Genomic DNA, 19,834 nt, shown 5'->3' with positions numbered 1-19,834 from the left:
CGAAAAAGTTTGGTTATATAAATTCCTTAGGGATCTTACTGCAAAATAATCCCGAGCTTTGTGCACAATCTGGTACTATCGTCAGAATTGCACAAAGCTGCAAAGACGAAAACTAGAATATTTTCTTTTATCAGTTTACCATAACAAATGCATAACAATGCATGTTACAAAATAAACTTAGCCAAATATTCTCGATAAGATTTTAAGTATATCCATCTAAAAAATTATTTCGAGTATGCTAATAAAAACGAAACTTCCATCGTTTTTGCAGGCAAGTTCCTTTGGAAAAACAAAATCATTGAAAAATCCCACAACTCATGCCACTAGTATGAAGCAGCTTACACAAATGTAGACAGATTTAAATGTGCTTTGGTCTTGCATCTTTTTAGGGTTGTGTACTGAGTAGACGAAGGGTGTAGATAAGTACAAAGTTACTGTAAAAAAGTGTTAGACCTTTGACCCTATATTATTGATCAATTATTTCAATTGATATTTTTTTTATTTATAGGACGGTGAAAAGATGGTGATGAATGAAATGTATTTGAAACGATATTGTTCATTTTCACAGAATGCTTCAAAACTATCTAATAATGTTAGTAATAAATGTTTCAGTCTTTAGGAAGACTATTTAGTGATATGTTTGAGATTCGGATAGTGTTAATGTTCTCGATAGCGAGGACATGTACAGATATATATATTTTAATAGTAATCATGCTTAATTCAGTACAATATTGTGTGTCTTTGACTTATAAAAGTATGTTAATAACCCAGAATGCCAAAGAGAACTTACCACATGTAACTAAATATCTGGAGATGTTTTCCTCCGTATTGGTATAGATAAGAACATAATATAAATAAACGTACGCGTCTGTCTGAGATACCGATACAGGTATACTATACGGGAAATACCTTAATGGTTTTCACCTGTTCTATTTTTAACAAGCGTCCCCCTTGTAACGTATACACAGTAACCATGGCGATTTGCGGAAGCTTTGATTAAGTTTTTCTACCAAAAACAACCGACGCGTTGCATTTCATGAACAACACTCGTACATGCACGTACATGTTTGCTCGTCTGGTCAAGTTAAGGCATGTCTTCCGTTTCTTGGTTCGTCGTCGTTTTTTATGCTGTTATCGCCCAAGGTATAAATAGTTCACAGCCAGACGGCGAAGCATGGGGCATCAGAACGTGCGTCATACAGGTAAGTAAATAACACACTTCAACGGCATTAAACGCTTGCAAATAAATTAATTAATTACAGATATGCATGCAATTGCCAAAATGTTCGTTTTCACAGAGATCACACTACATTGTAACATCATACTATGCTAATTTATTTAGGAAATATGACAAAGTAATGAAATCATTTTTTTTATGTAATAATTTTACAGATTATTATTTATTAAATAATGCCTTGACGGAGACACTTTATACATACAAGAGTTGATATAAATCCAATAGATAATTTGTGAATCGCTTGAGACGACCTAGTTTGTGATAAAGCGGTATATAAGAACCTTGAATTATTTATTATTATTAATATAACACAGGCAATATGTTTTTGTGTCGAAAACCTCATAGTCTAGTCGAAAAATATACTGCATGCGTATGGGACTTTCAATTAGCTCATTTTAGAAAGACAGGACAACATTGTCAGAAAATGTTGTGCAAAATATGAGTTTATTTAGTGTTACTTTGTTTCACAATTAGATAATATGTTATTACAGGGAGGCCAAGAAACTAATTCGAAATTGTACATTAGAACGTAATACTTTGTAACGCAGGTGGTCTATTTCAATGTGAATTATATTTCCATTCAGCAGTGCCATGCATTAGTATCAATGCAAAGTCATAAGGATAGTTCGTATCGAGCATCTATTTCAGTTAAGGACACTCTACATTATAAAGCATATACAAGCAGGATGTAAATATATCTATTGAAACTCTATATTTTAACTACATGTACCACATGTGTTTCCCCTTTGCCCGATCAACTCTAAAGGAGAGACATTATCCGTGATATCTGAGACAGTGTATACAAACCTCTGTAACAACAACCATTTAATGATTTGATAGAACCGGTCGATTCACCTATAAGTTAAGTGCATTTGAATAGATATCAAGGCTTCTAATATTAAGCAAGGGAATTGGTCACAAGTTATACCAGCTTAAAAACACCTCTTCTTGGCAACTAAACAACATTGTGATAGCGACAATTATCACATATATTGTTACATAGCAAACAAATTTAAATTGTTTGAATTTGAATTTAGTTTTATCAATACTGACTTTTTTGTTGTTTTAATTTTGTGGTGAGGTGTGGTGAGTATGGAGGTGGGGTTTGGTTGAGACATTCTGAATCACATACACAGTCAATCAATGAAAATGGGACAAATATGAGAAAAACTAGACAAATGAACATTGATTGTAAAACCGCTGCCTTCTTCACAACTCTGTGTACGTTTCTCCAATGAGATAAATCGTCCAATTTCAATTTAATTACTGCTGTTTTGCGATGATGAGTAGTTAGATGAAAAAAATGCATTATTTTTTTTTACGCTAAAATTCGTTACTTCAAGTATCAGTTCTCGATGATTTGAATGAGAGTTTCATTTAATTCAATATATACCTGTCATTTGCAGTGGCATTCTCCCTGTACTTGGCCTTTTTACCTTCATGTTACACAGGGTATATCGAAGCAACTCTCTTTCCCTCGCTTTCCTATCCTACCCTCCCGTATTTTCCATTTTTTACTCATATACACAACGCAAATATTGCTGCATATTTCTTTTTTCAAAAAGTATAGTCATATAACATGTGGTCCTCAAATCTCGTATGTATTTCTTCAACTGGAGATGAATGTAAAAAATCCTATTTCAACGATTGTTAATTGGTTTATATTGTACTGTAAATGAAAAAAGAAAAAGTATGGTTTTAGAACGAACCTGCTTGTAATAGAGGAAAACACAACTAGCAAATGTCTTCCATTACGAAATAAAAAAGAGTGCAACATGCAGAATATACATTCTTATTTTAAACTCGTATTCTATGGATCACGTGACTGACGGGGTATCTTATCAGCATTAAGTTGATATTTCATAGGTTAATGGTTTGATACGTGTACCAGAGGGACAAAAGACTACCCTTATCCCTTGACCCGCCTCTGTGTTTATATACAACGGTTAAGTCAATATAATGACACTTCTCTGCCACATGTCAACATATTATCTCGAAAAATCAAACAATCATACGTGACCACCGAACATATTCGTGATGATTTCAGTAGATTATTACTAAAATTTGAAGCACTTAATTCACCCCCACCACTCACGTATATAAAAGTAAGAAAAAAATAATTCCTCGGCTGAAATCCTTAATACTGTATGAAAAAAGATAAAAAAAATAAATATAATGCAAGGTTATAATTCGCATTATTAGAACGATATCTTAGCTTCCTTTTAACCTTTTCATATTGATATACATTTGTAGGTTGATAAGTGATTGTATTAAAAAAAATTAAAATCCAGGGAGTTGTGAAGGCCAACAACGAACTAGGGCAGAGTAAACACGTAACTCTCTGGAAACTAAGTCTTGATTCCGATAGTAAGAGTTCTGTGAGGAACACTGAATAATCAAAATTATGTCTATAAAATGTATTGGTTAACAGGTTACACTTTGAAACTGTTATGCTGCTACTGATGAAAAGAAGATTTGTGTCTCATATCAAATGACCACTATCAGTTAAAACATCAGTTTTTATAGATTTCTAATGAGTTTGATATATGGAGTATAGACAATCTAAGGAGAGATTGCGTTAAGCTGATAGTGCTTGGCATACAAATGTAGGTCGGCATTCAAGCAAGCGTAACCATGTCATTGTGCACTGCAGATTGTAATCATCTACAATGATATAATTTCCAACTCACCTCTTTTACTAAAAAACAGTAATGTACTTTTAATAACTATTTTGCTTAACGATCCCTGGGTTTCACAATAACTAAAATAACGTAGTTGTTGTCAATAGGAATTATGATAACTAATCTTCAACGACTATTTTAAATGCTATCTACGGGTATTTTGAATGCTTCTTTTTTTAACAAACATCACGTACTCTATTTCAATCCGGGACGGACTGATAATAATGTTGGATAGCAAAATGTCACGCATATATATCTCCAAGTAATTGTTGTCAGAGCGATAGTGTTACTGTGCAAATGATGATAGCATACCGATGCATACAACAAGTTTAGAGCTATTGGATAATACAATGACTTCATTCAAGTTGTTTTGTATAGGTGTCGGGATAACGCCTGTTATTCTATAAACACGTGTTACAATTCTTTATCTCCCTTTAAAATGTTGTAACAAAAACAATTATCAAGAAAGGAGGTGTTTTTCTCTCTAAAATAAACATATACTGAAACTAAAGTCACCGATGGCAAACATTAGCTTGTTGGTATATGTGATAACATCTAGCGTCCCCACGCGGAGATCCGGGTTGCAAGAGTCTTGAAAACTTGTTCCTTGTCATAAGTGTCATAATCATCATTTCTTTTTCATATTGTATTATAAATTCAAAACGTATAAATCTATATATAGATTAATCCTTATCTTATTGACGGTTTCGCTACGATAGAATACATGTACTGTATCTAAATACATAACATTTATAAGGTTTATTAAATTTCTTTAGAAATAGATTATCTACACCAGGAAGTAATTGAACGAGGAAGAAATTCGAGACGGAAAGTGAAACTAGAAGTAATACACCTACATTACAATAAAGGAACATAAAACTCAATATATTCAAAAACTTAAAGATCAATGCATCAAATCACCTTGGGATCAATACATGCCACTCAACATAAATAGATACAATAGATGAATGCTGAATTGAAGGTATAATTAAATTCCCTTATAAATTGAAAACTAAGCAACTAATAGCATGTTTTGATCGATTTTGGTTAAATCGAGTAATGAACTGTTAAATGATTTTAACTATGAATAGATATCTTATCAACATTCTAATATGATGAACAGATGAGTTTTTTGTTTCCTGACCCATCTCCGAAAACACTCATCTTATTGTATGATCAGTGCGTAATGAACAAAATCAGATCAGGTACTTTTTGAAGCAGTAACACAACATTATATAAAAGATTACAGGTGCTTTTAATAATGCATGTTAAAAGTAGGGTCAAACTATAATCTTTATCAAAATTGAAAGTTGTTTTCGAATAGACCATGCACGTGCTGTATGATTAACGTGTTACATACATTTTGTCTTTCTCGATGGTAACAGTCCTGCTTCCCCTACGTAGGGTATTTCCATTTCACGGGTTTTCTCTGAATACATTTGTATAACGATTTCCTTGATAAATATCAAATACTAACGTTCCTACTTACAAAACAGGGTTCCGAGATATATCGGGTGGAAAAGACTATTGTAGTTCCTTGTGCGATCTGAGAAGTGACGTTTTAGATTATGCTCAATCACATTGAATAAGCAGAAGACGATGAACTTTCAATAACACCTGATCCCGTTCTTTTTGAAGGGTCTCATAAAATTATTCTTTTTTAATAGTTAAAATTAATTAATTTGGTAAAAAGTAAAACACAATCTCTAAAGGGTCCGTCACACCATACCGTTCTGGTCAGCGTTCCACGAACGTTCTCCAGCGTTTAAAGTTAAACATTGAAGAACGCTGGTCTCCATGTGAACTTCAAGTTGTGCATGTTCAAAACTTAATTTTCGGACCAGCGTTCTCCGCCGATCACCGCCGATCACTGACGATTACCAGCGTTCACCAGCGTTCACAGAACGCTCTTCTGGCGCTATACCAGCGACCACGGACGATTACCAACGTTTCCTCAAACGTCATAGAACGCTGACAAGAACGTTATGGTGTGACGGACCCTTAAGGGCTACATGTAATATAGTATCCAATCATTTAATTTTTGAAGTAGTAGTTCTCATTTTCTGTAATTCAAATGTATATACGCTGATTATGAATACAAGAAGGGGTAATGGTCCAACCGCATTCTGAAAGGTACTTTCATCTTTAACCTTCCTGCTGTCTTTCACGTTTCGTATGTTTCTGTTGGAATGTTTGCTCGAAAGAGTTTTTCAGTTTCATGTCAATAGCTCAACTTCCCATTCGTATTCTCCAGGATGAACTCAAAGAAAACGACTATGGATGTCAATCTCAAGAAATTGATACAGAAGGTAATATTTAAACAGTGTTAGACTAACACAGGGATGTGTTTACCTCATAAAGCGTACAGCTTCAAACACTACTACTTAAATACAATTTAAATCATCCGTACACTATACATATGATTTACATTATTTTTGATATGTCAAAATAAGGTAAAATGAATTTATGCCTCTGCATCTGTCGTTTAATAACTTTCAACGTTAGTCCAGAACGGCTTAATACATATTGACTAAATTTCGGATGCAACATCTTTGGGTCAATGAAAATGTTTTGGTATGCATGATACATCTTTCTCTGGGGGCAGAAGAAAAGGGTCAAATAAGGCTAAATATCGAGTAACTGTTTCAATTCATTGTGGGTGAATAGATTCTTATCAACCTCTATTTCCCTATATTGATTCAGATATACAGAATCACTCGGGATACATAGCTTGCCTATGTAAAATGTGATTCTTATAAAAAGTTTGATTATTTTTGTTGCAGACTTTACAACTGTAAATGGTGTGAGTTGTACACCGGAAGTACATAGTGTAAACATCAGACACAACAGAAGTGACCATGGTTCGGTGACAGTGACCTTCTCTATGAAAACACGAAGTTGTCATAGAAATCGTATGTAAACTCAATAAATATTAAAATGACCAACATATCTTATTATATTGAAAGTCATCTCTAAATATTTAACTTTTGTTATGTTTCTATACATTTTTTTTGGAAACAGACACAATTAAGATCTTGACTGTATACCTTATTTATTTAACATTACTAAATATACACCTTTTTCAATTAGATAAAATAATTTTCTCCACAATTCTATGTTACGCATGCGGTCTTTTATAATATATGAATATGAAATGAATTGCCAGTTTTTATTGGATGTTGGTCATTTCAGTCCATCCTTATTTTTATATTGCACTATTAACAGTAAAGACAGAAAGCGTATTCCTTAATATAAAAGCAATATTTAATCAATCGAATGACCGAATAGTGAATTGCCTCTGGTTTCTGCAATACGATCCATAAAAACGGAAATATTCATGGAAACTATAATATACTTTCCCCTGATAACGCATTTTAATTCTATACAATACTTCGACAGATAACAGATCCAGAGGAGTGGTTGTTAAGCTGGAATTGACCGGTAGTAATGAAGTAGATTACAAGATCTTCAGTTTAATAACAAAAAACAGATTGCAATCCAACGTAAGTATGCATTTAAATTATATCAAGCGGAGATAACTCGCGAATTCCTACTCCAGTATACAGAGGAATGCCGTTAATCAAGTATTCAGTTGAACGTTGTTAATCCGTATTTAAGTAAACAGTCGAACGGCGTTAATCTGCACTTCATTATGTAGTGGAGGGCTGCTATCCCATTCTAAAGTTTAGAGTGGAATGTCGTTAATCCATTCTCTATTATACAGTGGAACGTCGTTAATCCATTCTCTAGTATACAGTGGAATGTCGTTAATCCGTTCTAAAGTTCAGAGTGGAATGTCGTTAATCCGTTCTCTAGTATACAGTGGAACGTCGTTAATCCGTTCTCTAGTATACAGTGGAATGTCGTTAATCCATTCTCTAGTCTACAGTGGAATGTCGTTAATCCATTCTGTAGTATACAGTGGAATGTTGTTAATCTGTTCTCTAGAATACAGTGGAATGTCGTTTATCCATTCTCTAGTATACAGTGGGATGTCATTAATCCATTCTCTAGTATATAGTGGAATGTCGTTAATCCATTCTCTAGTCTACAGTGGAATGTCGTTTTTCTGTTCTCTAGTATACAGTGGTATGTCGTTAATCCATTCTGTAGTATACAGTGGAATGCCGTTAATCCGTTCTCCTGTAAACAGTGAATTGTTGTTAATCTGTTCTCTAGTATACAGTGGAATGTCATTAATCCATTCTCTAGTATACAGTGGAATGTCGTTATCCCATTCTAAAGTTTACAGTGGAATGTCGTTAATCCATTCTCTAGTATACAGTGGAATGTTGTTAATCTGTTCTCTAGTATACAGTGGAATGTCGTTAATAAGTTCTCCTGTAAACAGTGAATTGTTGTTAATCTGTTCTCTAGTATACAGTGGAATGTCGTTATCCCATTCTAAAGTTTACAGTGGAATGTCGTTAATCCATTCTCTAGTATACAGTGGAATGTCGTTAATCTGTTCTCTAGTATACAGTGGAATGTCGTTAATCCGTTCTCTAGTATACAGTGGAATGTCGTTAATCCATTCTCTAGTATACAGTGGAATGTCGTTAATCCGTTCTCTAGTATACAGTGGAATGTCGTTAATCTGTTCTCTAGTATACAGTGGAATGTCGTTAATCTGTTCTCTAGTATACAGTGGAATGTCGTTAATCCATTCTCTAGTATACAGTGGAATGTCGTTAATCCATTCTCTAGTATACAGTGGAATGTCGTTAATCCGTTCTCTAGTATACAGTGGAATGTCGTTAATCTGTTCTCTAGTATACAGTGGAATGTCGTTAATCTGTTCTCTAGTATACAGTGGAATGTCGTTAATCCATTCTCTAGTATACAGTGGAATGTCGTTAATCCATTCTCTAGTATACAGTGGAATGTCGTTAATCTGTTCTCTAGTATACAGTGGAATGTCGTTAATCTGTTCTCTAGTATACAGTGGAATGTCGTTATCCCATTCTCTAGTATACAGTGGAATGTCGTTAATCCATTCTCTAGTATACAGTGGAATGTCGTTAATCTGTTCTCTAGTATACAGTGGAATGTCGTTAATCTGTTCTCTAGTATACAGTGGAATGTCGTTATCCCATTCTCTAGTATACAGTGGAATGTCGTTAATCCATTCTCTAGTATACAGTGGAATGTCGTTAATCCATTCTCTAGTATACAGTGGAATGTCGTTAATCTGTTCTCTAGTATACAGTGGAATGTCGTTAATCTGTTCTCTAGTATACAGTGGAATGTCGTTATCCCATTTCAAAGTTTACAGTGGAATGTCGTTAATCCATTCTCTAGTATACAGTGGAATGTCGTTATTCCATTCTAAAGTTTACAGTGGAATGTCGTTAAACCATTCTCTAGTATACAGTGGAATGTCGTTAATCTGTTCTCTAGTATACAGTGGAATGTCGTTAATCTGTTCACCTGTAAACAGTGAAATGTCATTAATCCATTCTCTTGTATACAGTGGAATGTCGTTAATCTGTTCTCTGGTATACAGTGGAATGTCGTTATCCCAATCTAAAGTTTACATAGGAATGTCGTTAATCAGTTCTCCTGTAAACAGTGAATTGTTGTTAATCTGTTCTCTAGTATACAGTGGGATGTCGTTAATCCGTTCTCCTGTATACAATGGCATGTCGTTATCCCATTCTAAAGTATATAGTGGAATGTCGTTAATCCGGTCTCTAGTATATAGTGGAATGACGTTATCCTATTCTAAAGTATACAGTGGAATGTCGTTAATCCATTCTCTAGTATACAGTGGAATGTCGTTTATCCGTTCTCTAGTATACAGTGGAATGTCGTTACTCCGATCCATACTCCTTTTTACAGTAGAAGTTCGTAATCCGTACCCTGTAATACGGTTGAAGATCGTTAATCCGTACTCCGGTATATAGCGGAATGTCGTTAATCCGTAATCCGTTATGCAATGTAAGATCGTTTATCCTTACCCTAGTATACGGTTGAAGATCGTTAATCCGTATTCCGGTATACAGTGGGATGTCGTTAATGAGTTTTCCGGTAATCTGTTCTCCTCTGTAAGGATACTGTTACAGAATCTTAGCTGTAACATATCACGGGCTTATTTTTTTTTACATCTCAACCTCGGCGTAGGCCTCGGTTAATATATTGTCTTAATCTGTTATCTGGGATTCAGTGGGAACCCTCTTATTCGTTCTCCGGATACTGTCTTCGATTGTTTTAGTTCGATAAATATGAAGGAAGATTAAAATTCATGTTTTCCTTGGCGATTTTGATATTATAACTCTATGGAGGTTCACTGTTGATGTGATATAACTGCAAAAAGTAACTATTTTTCCGTTCGGTCTATTCACATGAGTTTTTCCAATTACCTTTTATTGTTACTTTTATATTACCTACAATAAATCTGATAAATTGGCGATTGTTAATATGAACTGATGTATTCAAAATATTATGATTGTAATTCAAAGGACATTACCTTGCACTGATGTTTTCAAAATGCCATGAATGTAACTTAGAGGACATTATCTGTTTTCTTTTTTCACGAACAAAATATCTGTTTTCTTTTTTTACGAACAAAACATTCTTTAATTTATGTGTCTTCACTCGTGTTTGTGTTACTTTTTTAGAATGGGGTAACATCTTACACGATTACACTAGCATTGCCTAACATCGACGCGTTGTTTATCGCAGAAGTGTATCCGATACAACCCGAGAAAGATGGTAGCTCCTTTATACACCCTATGTCGGTCGGCAAAAGTGACAGAGATAATATGTCCATCAATAAGGTTTACATGTACACACCAGAAGGTGAGTACAATCTATTAGGTATGTGATGGCCTAGTCAATCAATAAAGACTGTTTGCCTAACCATATGATACAGGTTTCAATCGGTGAACTAGCAACGACACTTAGTGTAATGCATGTTGTTGAATATCACTGTAGACGACGTTTGAATACCCACTGTGGTGTAATAGTAGCCTTTTTAAATGTTTAACGTCAATTGTGGTGGAATTGTAGCCTATTATAATGTTTAACGTCAATTGTAGTGTAATAGTAGCCCATTATAATGTTTAACGTCAATTGTGGTGGAATTGTAGCCTATTATAATGTTTAACGTCAATTGTGGTGTAATTGTAGCCTGTTATAATGTTTATCGTTTATTATGGTGTAATAGTAGCCTATTATAATGTTTAACGTCAATTGTGGTACAATAGTAGCCTATTATAATGTTTAACGTCAATTGTGGTGTAATTGTAGCCAATTATAATGTTTAACGTCAATTGTGGTGTAAAAGTAGCCAAATATAATGTTTTACGTCAATTGTGGTGTAATTGTAGCCAATTATAATGTTTAACGTCAATTGTGGTGTAAAAGTAGCCTATTATCATGTTTAACGTTATTTGTGGTGTGATAGTAGCCTATTATAATGTTTAACGTCAATTGTAGTGTTATAGTAGCCTATTATAATGTTTAACACCAGGTGTGGTATAATTGTAGCCTGTTATAATGTTTATCGTTTATTATGGTGTAATAGTAGCCTATTATAATGTTTAACGTCAATTGTGGTGCAATAGTAGCCTATTATAATGTTTAACGTCAATTGTGGTGTAATTGTAGCCTATTATAATGTTTAACGTCAATTGTGGTGTAATTGTAGCCTATTGTAATGTTTAACGTCAATCGTGGTGTAATTGAAGACTATTATAATGTTTAACGTCAATTGTGGTATAATTGTAGCCAAATATAATGTTTAACGTCAATTGTGGTGCAATAGTAGCCTATTATCATGTTTAACGTTAATTGTGGTGTAATTGTAGCCTGTTATAATGTTTAACGTCAATTGTGGTGTAATTGTAGCCTATTGTAATGTTTAACGTCAATTGTGGTGTATTTGTAGCCTATAATAATGTTTAACGTCAATTGTGGTGTAATTGTAGCCAATTATAATGTTTAACGTCAATTGTGATGTATATTTAGCCTATTAAAATGTTTAACGTCAATTGTGGTGTAATTGTAGCCTATTATAATGTTTGACGTCAATTGTGGTGTAATTGTAACCTATTATAATGTTTAACGTCAATTGTGGTGTAATTGTAGCCAATTATAATGTTTAACGTCAATTGTGGTGTAAAAGTAGCCTATTGTAATGTTTAACGTCAAATGTGGTGTAATTGTAGCCAAGTATAATGTTTAACGTCAATTGTGGTGTAATTGAAGACAATTATAATGTTTAACGTCAATTGTGGAGTAATTGTAGCCAATTATAATGTTTAACGTCAATTGTGGTGTAAAAGTAGCCAAATATAATGTTTTACGTCAATGGTGGTGTAAAAGTAGCCAATTATAATGTTTAACGTCAATTGTGGTGTAATTGTAGACTATTATAATGTTTAACGTCAATTGTGGAGTAATTGTAGCCAATTATAATGTTTAACGTCAATTGTGGTGTATATTTAGCCTATTATAATGTTTAACGTCAATTGTGGTGTAATTGTAGCCTTTTATAATGTTTAACGTCAATTGTGGTGTAATTGTAGCCAATTATAATGTTTAACGTCAATTTTGGTGTAAAAGTAGCCTATTGTAATGTTTAACGTCAAATGTGGCGTAATTGTAGCCAAGTATAATGTTTAACGTCAATTGTGGTGTAATTGTAGCCAATTATAATGTTTAACGTCAATTGTGGTGTAAAAGTAGCAAAAGATAATGTTTAACGTCAATTGTGGTTTAATTGTAGCCAGTTATAATGTTTATCGTTTATTGTGGTGTAATAGTAGCCTATTATAATGTTTAACGTCAATTGTGGTTTAATTGTAGCCAGTTATAATGTTTACCGTTTATTGTGGTGTAATAGTAGCCTATTATAATGTTTAACGTCAATTGCGGTGTAATAGTAGCCAATTATAATGTTTAACGTCAATTGTGGTGTAATTGTAACCTAATATAATGTTTAACGTCAATTGTTGTGTAATTGTAGACTATTATAATGTTTAACGTTTATTGTGGAGTAATTGTAGCCTATTATAATGTTTAACGTCAATTGTGTTGTAATTGTACCTATTATAATGTTTAACGTCAATTGTGGTGTAATAGTAGACAATTATAATGTTTAACGTCAATTGTGGTGTAATTGTAGACTATTACAATGTTTAACGTTAATTGTGGAGTAATTGTAGCCTATTATAATGTTTAACGTCAATTGTGTTGTAATTGTACCTATTATAATGTTTAACGTCAATTGTGGTGTATATTTAGCCTATTATAATGTTTAACGTTAATTGTGGAGTAATTGTAGCCTGTTATAATGTTTAACGTCAATTGTGGTGTATATTTAGCCTATTATAATGTTTAACGTCAATTGTGGTGTAATTGTAACCTATTATAATGTTTAACGTCAATTGTGGTGTACGTGTAGCCTATTATAATGTTTAACGTCAATTGTGGTGTAATTGTAGCCTATTATAATGTTTAATGTCAATTTTGGTGTAATTGTAGCCTATTATAATGTTAAACGTCAATTGTGATGTAATAGAAGCCTATTATAATGTTTAACGTCAATTGTGGTGTAATAGTAGCCTATTATAATGTTTAACGTCAATTGTGGTGTATTTGTAGCCTATAATAATGTTTAACGTCAATTGTGGTGTAATAGTAGCCTATTGTAATGTTTAACGTCAATTGTGGTGTAAAAGTAGCCCATTATAATGTTTAACGTCAATTGTGATGTAGATATAATTATACTTTTGTGATATTATGAAACTATTATGTTGTAACAATACCCATTGTGATATTATAATATCATTTGTCTGAAATAACACCCATTGTAGTGTTAAACACCATTGTAAAAAACATTATGTTGTAACAATACCAATTGTGATATAATAACACCAAATGTGATATTATGAAACCATTATGTTGTAACAATACCAATCGTGATGTTATCACACCCATTGTGATATTATAATATCATTTGTGTTGTAATAACACCCATTGTATTGTTGAAAGCCATTGTGATACAATGACACCCAATGTGATATTATAATATCCTTTGTGATGCTTCAACATCGAATATGACGCAATAACGCTCCACTGTTACGTAATATCACCTATTGTTATCACACAACTAGTTGACACCAATGTGACAAATATCGCCCATTGTCATTTAAAGGACGTCCGGCAATCACAATTGAAAAAAAGAATATAATTATATTTTTCTTATTTAACAACATTTCTATAAATCTCGCAAATGCTCCCTGCAGAAAAATTCATCTAATATGGGATGTTGTTTAAGATCACTTCTCTCTTATCGGTAGATCAGTATTTGTACCTTCAGAGGTTATCTCATATTTTGGTCGTAGTTTTTGCTATTTGTGATCGAGTACGTGTCATTATTAAGCTGCAGTGTAATTAATATATCTCGTGTTATAATAACGTCGTAGTGTTATTAATATATTTCGTGTCATTATTACATTGTAGTGTACTTAGTATATCTTGTGTCATTATTACATTGTAGTGTAATTCATATTTCTCGTGTCATTAATAAGTTGCAGTGTTATTAATATATCTCGTGTTATAATTACGTCGTAGTGTAATTAGTATATCTTGTGTCATTATTACATTGTAGTGTACTTAGTATATCTTATGTCATTATGACATTGTAGTGTAATTAATATATCTCGTGTCATTATTAAGCTGCAATTTAATTAATATATCTCGTGTTATTATTACGTCGTACTGTTATTATTATATCTCGTGTCATTATTACATTGTAGTGTAATTAGTATATCTTGTGTCATTATTACATTGAAGTGTAATTAGTTTATCTTGTGTCATTATTACATTGTAGTGTAATTAGTATATCTCGTGTCATTATTACATTGTAGTGTAATTAATATCTCTCGTGTCATTATTAAGCTGCAATTTAATTAATATATCTCGTGTTATTATTACGTCGTGCTGTTATTAATATATCTCGTGTAATTATTACATTGTAGTGTAATTAGTATATCTTGTGTCATTATTACATTGAAGTGTAATTAGTTTATCTTGTGTCATTATTACATTGTAGTGTAATTAAAATATCTCGTGTCATTATTACATTGTAGTGTAATTAATATCTCTCGTGTCATTATTAAGCTGCAATTTAATTAATATATCTCGTGTTATTATTACGTCGTACTGTTATTAATATATCTCGTGTCATTGTTACGTCGTAGACTAGTGTAATTAATATATCATATCAACAATATTTATTTTTCGCTTTGACTTTTTCAGTTGATTATATATGTAAGTGTGGAGATATTATCGTGACAACAAACAACACTATATCTCTGAACCTGTGTAATTACTCAGCACATTTAATCTCTTCTACTGTCACACGAAAAGGCGCCGACAGTATCTGCACTCCAACGAACGAGGTACGTTTGAAAAATGCGCACGTGCATAAATATTTTCAAAAATTGATCATTTATTGAAGCATGAAGACATTAAAACGTAATTATTTAGCGAATATATATGAAATGATTTGGAGTAATAAATACGTTTGATAGTATATTACTATCTTTATTTCTTTCATCCATTACATATATTGTGACTATCACTTTATTTTGTTTCTCTGACATTTTAATCTCTGAGCTTTTTTGTTACCTTCCTTATCAGATTACTTTATATCATAATACTTTTGTTATTACAGAGTGCATGTGAGAAAAATTATTCGAACTTGGTCGATGGCAACTATACTGTTTTGGTATGTTATTTTAGAACATTAAGGATTGATTCTTTCCCCCCCTCAATAGTGTCAGCTTTAGCATTTTCACATAACACTTACATGTAACTACTTTACCGATATGTGTTTTGAATGTTTTTAGAATAAACACCCACCCACGCACCAATGAAACGAAGTTCGTTTCATTCCAATGAACATAATATCACGGAGGTTATAAAGTAAATAGATTGCGACATATGATCACAGATTACTTGTTCACAATACGGGTTTATTATTCAAAGGAACTCGGCGGAGCAGTTCTGTTTGATTCTTTATAATTACAAGACCCGGGAAAAGGTGTCTAATTTCGGTTTCAATTTTACTGTGTCGACTATGTTGTTGAGATTCTGTTCCTTTATCAATATAAAAAGTCTACTACGTCTCAGTTTATGTATAACTTTTAAATTCCGATGTTTCTAATGACTTTTTCTTTAATTTGTTCAAAAATGATTTTTTAAAGCGACATCATTATTAATACCAATGCATTTTTTTTCTTCGAGAACAAAAAAAAGAGAAGATTTTTGTTACATTTGATCATGTTCTCGTCTATATTTATTCATATTCAACATTTATATTCTTAAATGTGACATGTTTGGGGTGACGATACATTATTCACCACTAGAATAAAGCATCAAATGACTTGATTCCAGATATTAAAAATAAATCGTGTTTCTGTATCTTCCGTCCATTCCGGTTTTAACGAACATAAACAATACATGTTTTTATTTTGTGGCATTTTACAGACCTCTTTTAAGTGCAAGGATGATAAACCTCTGGAATGCAAAAAGGATGTCACCATTTGGACACAAAAAGGTATTTAAATCATTGTTATTGATTTCATAAAGCAAATCTAAACAATACACATTAGATCAGTACTGTACAGAGTACCCTTTTCGGTCTGTGTGCGTGTGTTTTTTTATAGTAGATTTTGATTCCATTTTCCTTTATGGTGGTTTTTAAATTATGCTTATACATGCAGGAATTGAGCGTTAATTCGAGAATTATCTTAATATGGATTTAAAATGGACATTGCGACGGTGAACTTTCCCTTTTTTTAAAGTAACATCCCTGCTTCCCCTATCTACGGTGTTAACATGTCGCAGTTGATTCGGTACTCAAGCACTATCGCCGAATACCATGACTACTACCCGAGTTCTAGATGTGAGAATGTGACATGCTTTGACCTAGATTTACATGGCGGGTATCGCTGCTGGAACACGTTTATCTTTCCGGAACACCTATTTCTATTATTGTTGTACTTTTTCCCTGTAAATATTTCATTTGTTCATATTTTGCTGTAGTTTTATCGATTTTAAGTTCATTTATGGTTTTGTTGACACGGCGGCATTCTCGTGTTTTGTTTTTATAATACATATATATGATGAAAATCGTCATCAATGCTTTACTATAATGTCTATGTTTACTGACACTTACAGATGACGTAAAGGTGATCCAGGCTGATGATATCTTTGATGTTAACAAGGTGCTGATGATTGCTGGGATTTCAACTGGATGTGTGATGGCGTTTGTTGTAGTTGTAACGTACGGGATATTGAAACGACGTCTTCATCAAAGTAAGAGTCCTTTTACATTTAAAACTTAGAAAGGAATATAATCAAAACAAACCCCACTGAGAACCAAACTATTGTTTTCAATGGTTTTGTATCTCTGCTTCCTTTCTGTGGGAAATGAAGAATATAATGAATTTTTTTTAACATTGATCTTTGCTAATGTATGTTGACTAATGTATATGTAATCATTAGCCAGATATGAATGCCAGATATGCATGCAATGTTCATGCAGATGTCAAAACATGCGTATATATAGTGTTGTCATATTAATATCATTGTTTAAGTGATATGCAATATAACAGATCACAATACCACTCCCAAATACTGTTACTAAGTAATGGAAACCGTTTAAATCATTTCCGAAAACAAAAATTAAAGGGAGGTTGCTGTATATAGAAAAATCGCACGGCAGTTGAACAATGTCATTGATAAAGATATAAAACGTATATGTAAAATATACAATGCAATAAACAATGTAATACTATATAGATAACACTATATTATGCCTATATGCTATTCATATAGATATCGATGCAATAGTAAACAATGTCGTGTCTTTTACCACATCCATATTGGACTATCTGTTGAGACTAAAATTTTATACAGCATCCTTTACCAAAGGATACGTATATAAACTAATAAGACTTTACACTGACTACAGTGTTTGTGTTGAGAGTTCTCGTTTGTAAGCCGATGTCAAATTATTACTGCATTTAAACTTTTGTAGGTTCAAACAAACATAAGAGGAGAGAACTGATACTTAAAGAACGGAATGACATTATGCTCGTTTACTTCTCTGCGTCTGGACTTAAAAACAATATTGGAGAATTTGCTGAAACGCTTAAGAAAGCTACACGACTGCCTGTGCATTTTCATGACGACGAAGCGTCCCAAGGACAAAGATTTACCAATAAGTTCGACTGGCTTGATGAATGCGTAAGGAATAGCTCAAACTTTGTTTTTATTGCATCTAGAGATCTATACGAATTACTTGAGAAAAAGTGCAAAGGAAATGCCAATAGCACTTTTAATCCAACGGGAAATAATGAGGTAGAATTTAGTGATGAACAAGCTTGGTTGGCCGGAATTCCTTGTTACGTGATGGACCGAATGCGAGGCAAACGATTTTATGGACTGAAACGGAGTCGTTGCTTTATTGTATCGTTTAAGGACGACGTAAATGAAAGTAAAATTGACTACGCTCATAAACTGTCACAGTTGAGTGTTTTTCAGTGTAAAGGGACAAAACTTTGTTATGTTTCACAAAAAAAGCCGATGACGATCACAGGGAAGTTTCTTTATGAACTGCATGGTAATAAACGCTCCAGACAAATTAACATAAACGATCTGGAGAAAGATGAACAGGAAATGCTTTTACCTATGGAAGGAATTGATGAAGCGATTGCAATAGATGTATAGTAAGAGTATGATATTTCAAGCACGATCCTAACACTAAAAAAGAATCCGTCATAAAGGGCTTTAGAGTTGAAGAGCCTTTTGTGAAAAGACTCGGTTCTTCAAAGCTGACAATTCTTATTCGTTTGAGATATAACATAGCATTTGATTGGTCAATCAAAATGATTTGCGGTTTTTAGCTCATCTGCTCAAAGGGCAAGTGAGCTTGTGCCTTGGCACGGCGTCCATCATCCGTACGTCTGTCGGCCGTCCGGCGTCCGGCGTCAATATTTTACTTTAAACAACTTCTTCTCAATAACCCAAAGGCTTAGGGTGATGATATTTGGCCTGTATCATGCTGGGATAAAGGGCTTCCAAGTTTGTATAAATGAATGACCTTGACTCACTTTCAAGGTCACAGGGGTCAAATGTCTTTAAATCTTCAAACGACATCTTCTTAGTAACCGAAAGGTCCAGGGTGCTGATATTGGGCCTGTAGCATACATGGCTGAAGGGCTACCAAGTTTGTTAAAATGAATGACCTTGACTCACTCTCAAGGTCACAGGGGTCAGATGTCTTAAAATCTTCAAACGACTTCTTCTCAATAACCAAAAGTCCCAGGGTATTGATATTGGGCCTGTAGCATGCTGGGGTAAAGGGCTGCCAAGTTTGTTCCAATTAATGACCTTGACCCACTTTCAAGGTCACAGAGGTCAAATGTGTTAAAATATTCCAACAACTTCTCCCAAAAACCAAGAGGCCTAGGATCATGATATTTGGCCAGTAACATGCTGTGATGAAGGATTACCAAGTATGTTTAAATGAATGACTTTGACATATATTCAAGGTCACAGGGGTCAAATATGTTTAAAACCTTTAAACGACTTCGTCTCAATAAGCAAAAGGCCAAGGGTGATTGGTTTGGCCAGTAACATGCTGGGATGAAGGACTACTACGTTTGTTCAAATGAATGACATTCGTCAATATTCAAGGTCACAGTGGTCAATATATGTTTAAATCTTCAAATGACTTGTTCTGTATAACCAAAAGATCCAGGGTACTGATATTTTCTCAGAAGTATGCTGGGTTGGAAGACTATAAACTCTGTTCAACCTAAAGGACTTGTTCGACATTCAAGGTCATATGTTTAAATCTTTTAATAGGTTCTTATGAATCAAACGCTGATCTTCT

The 19,834-nt window shown here is 33.4% G+C and overlaps 1 protein-coding gene across 1 annotated transcript; it reads left to right on the top strand.

The window, feature by feature from the left end:
- Positions 1-1,006: 1,006 nt before the first annotated feature.
- Positions 1,007-18,975, top strand: LOC110465178. The gene is made up of 10 exons (XM_021520835.1): positions 1,007-1,202; positions 6,173-6,227; positions 6,702-6,830; positions 7,318-7,421; positions 10,539-10,719; positions 15,187-15,329; positions 15,605-15,658; positions 16,420-16,489; positions 17,113-17,250; positions 17,975-18,975. The coding sequence occupies exons 1-10, from the start codon at positions 1,092-1,094 to the stop codon at positions 18,664-18,666; spliced, it is 1,677 nt and encodes a 558-aa protein (XP_021376510.1). The 5' UTR covers positions 1,007-1,091; the 3' UTR covers positions 18,667-18,975.
- Positions 18,976-19,834: the final 859 nt, after the last annotated feature.

This window comes from Mizuhopecten yessoensis, unplaced genomic scaffold (genome assembly GCF_002113885.1).
Source record: "Mizuhopecten yessoensis strain PY_sf001 unplaced genomic scaffold, ASM211388v2 scaffold11059, whole genome shotgun sequence".
Lineage (NCBI taxonomy): Eukaryota > Metazoa > Mollusca > Bivalvia > Pectinida > Pectinidae > Mizuhopecten > Mizuhopecten yessoensis.
Note: the sequence above shows the minus strand (reverse complement) of the source record. Positions and strands in the feature narration are given on the sequence as shown.

Coding starts and splice junctions, on each gene's coding strand:
- LOC110465178 (XM_021520835.1), top strand. CDS start 1,092: ATGTCTTCCGTTTCTTGGTTCGTCGTCGTTTTTTATGCTGTTATCGCC. Junction 6,831..7,317: donor ACGAAGTTGTCATAGAAATC/GTATGTAAACTC, acceptor ATACTTCGACAG/ATAACAGATCCAGAGGAGTG. Junction 15,659..16,419: donor ATGGCAACTATACTGTTTTG/GTATGTTATTTT, acceptor GGCATTTTACAG/ACCTCTTTTAAGTGCAAGGA.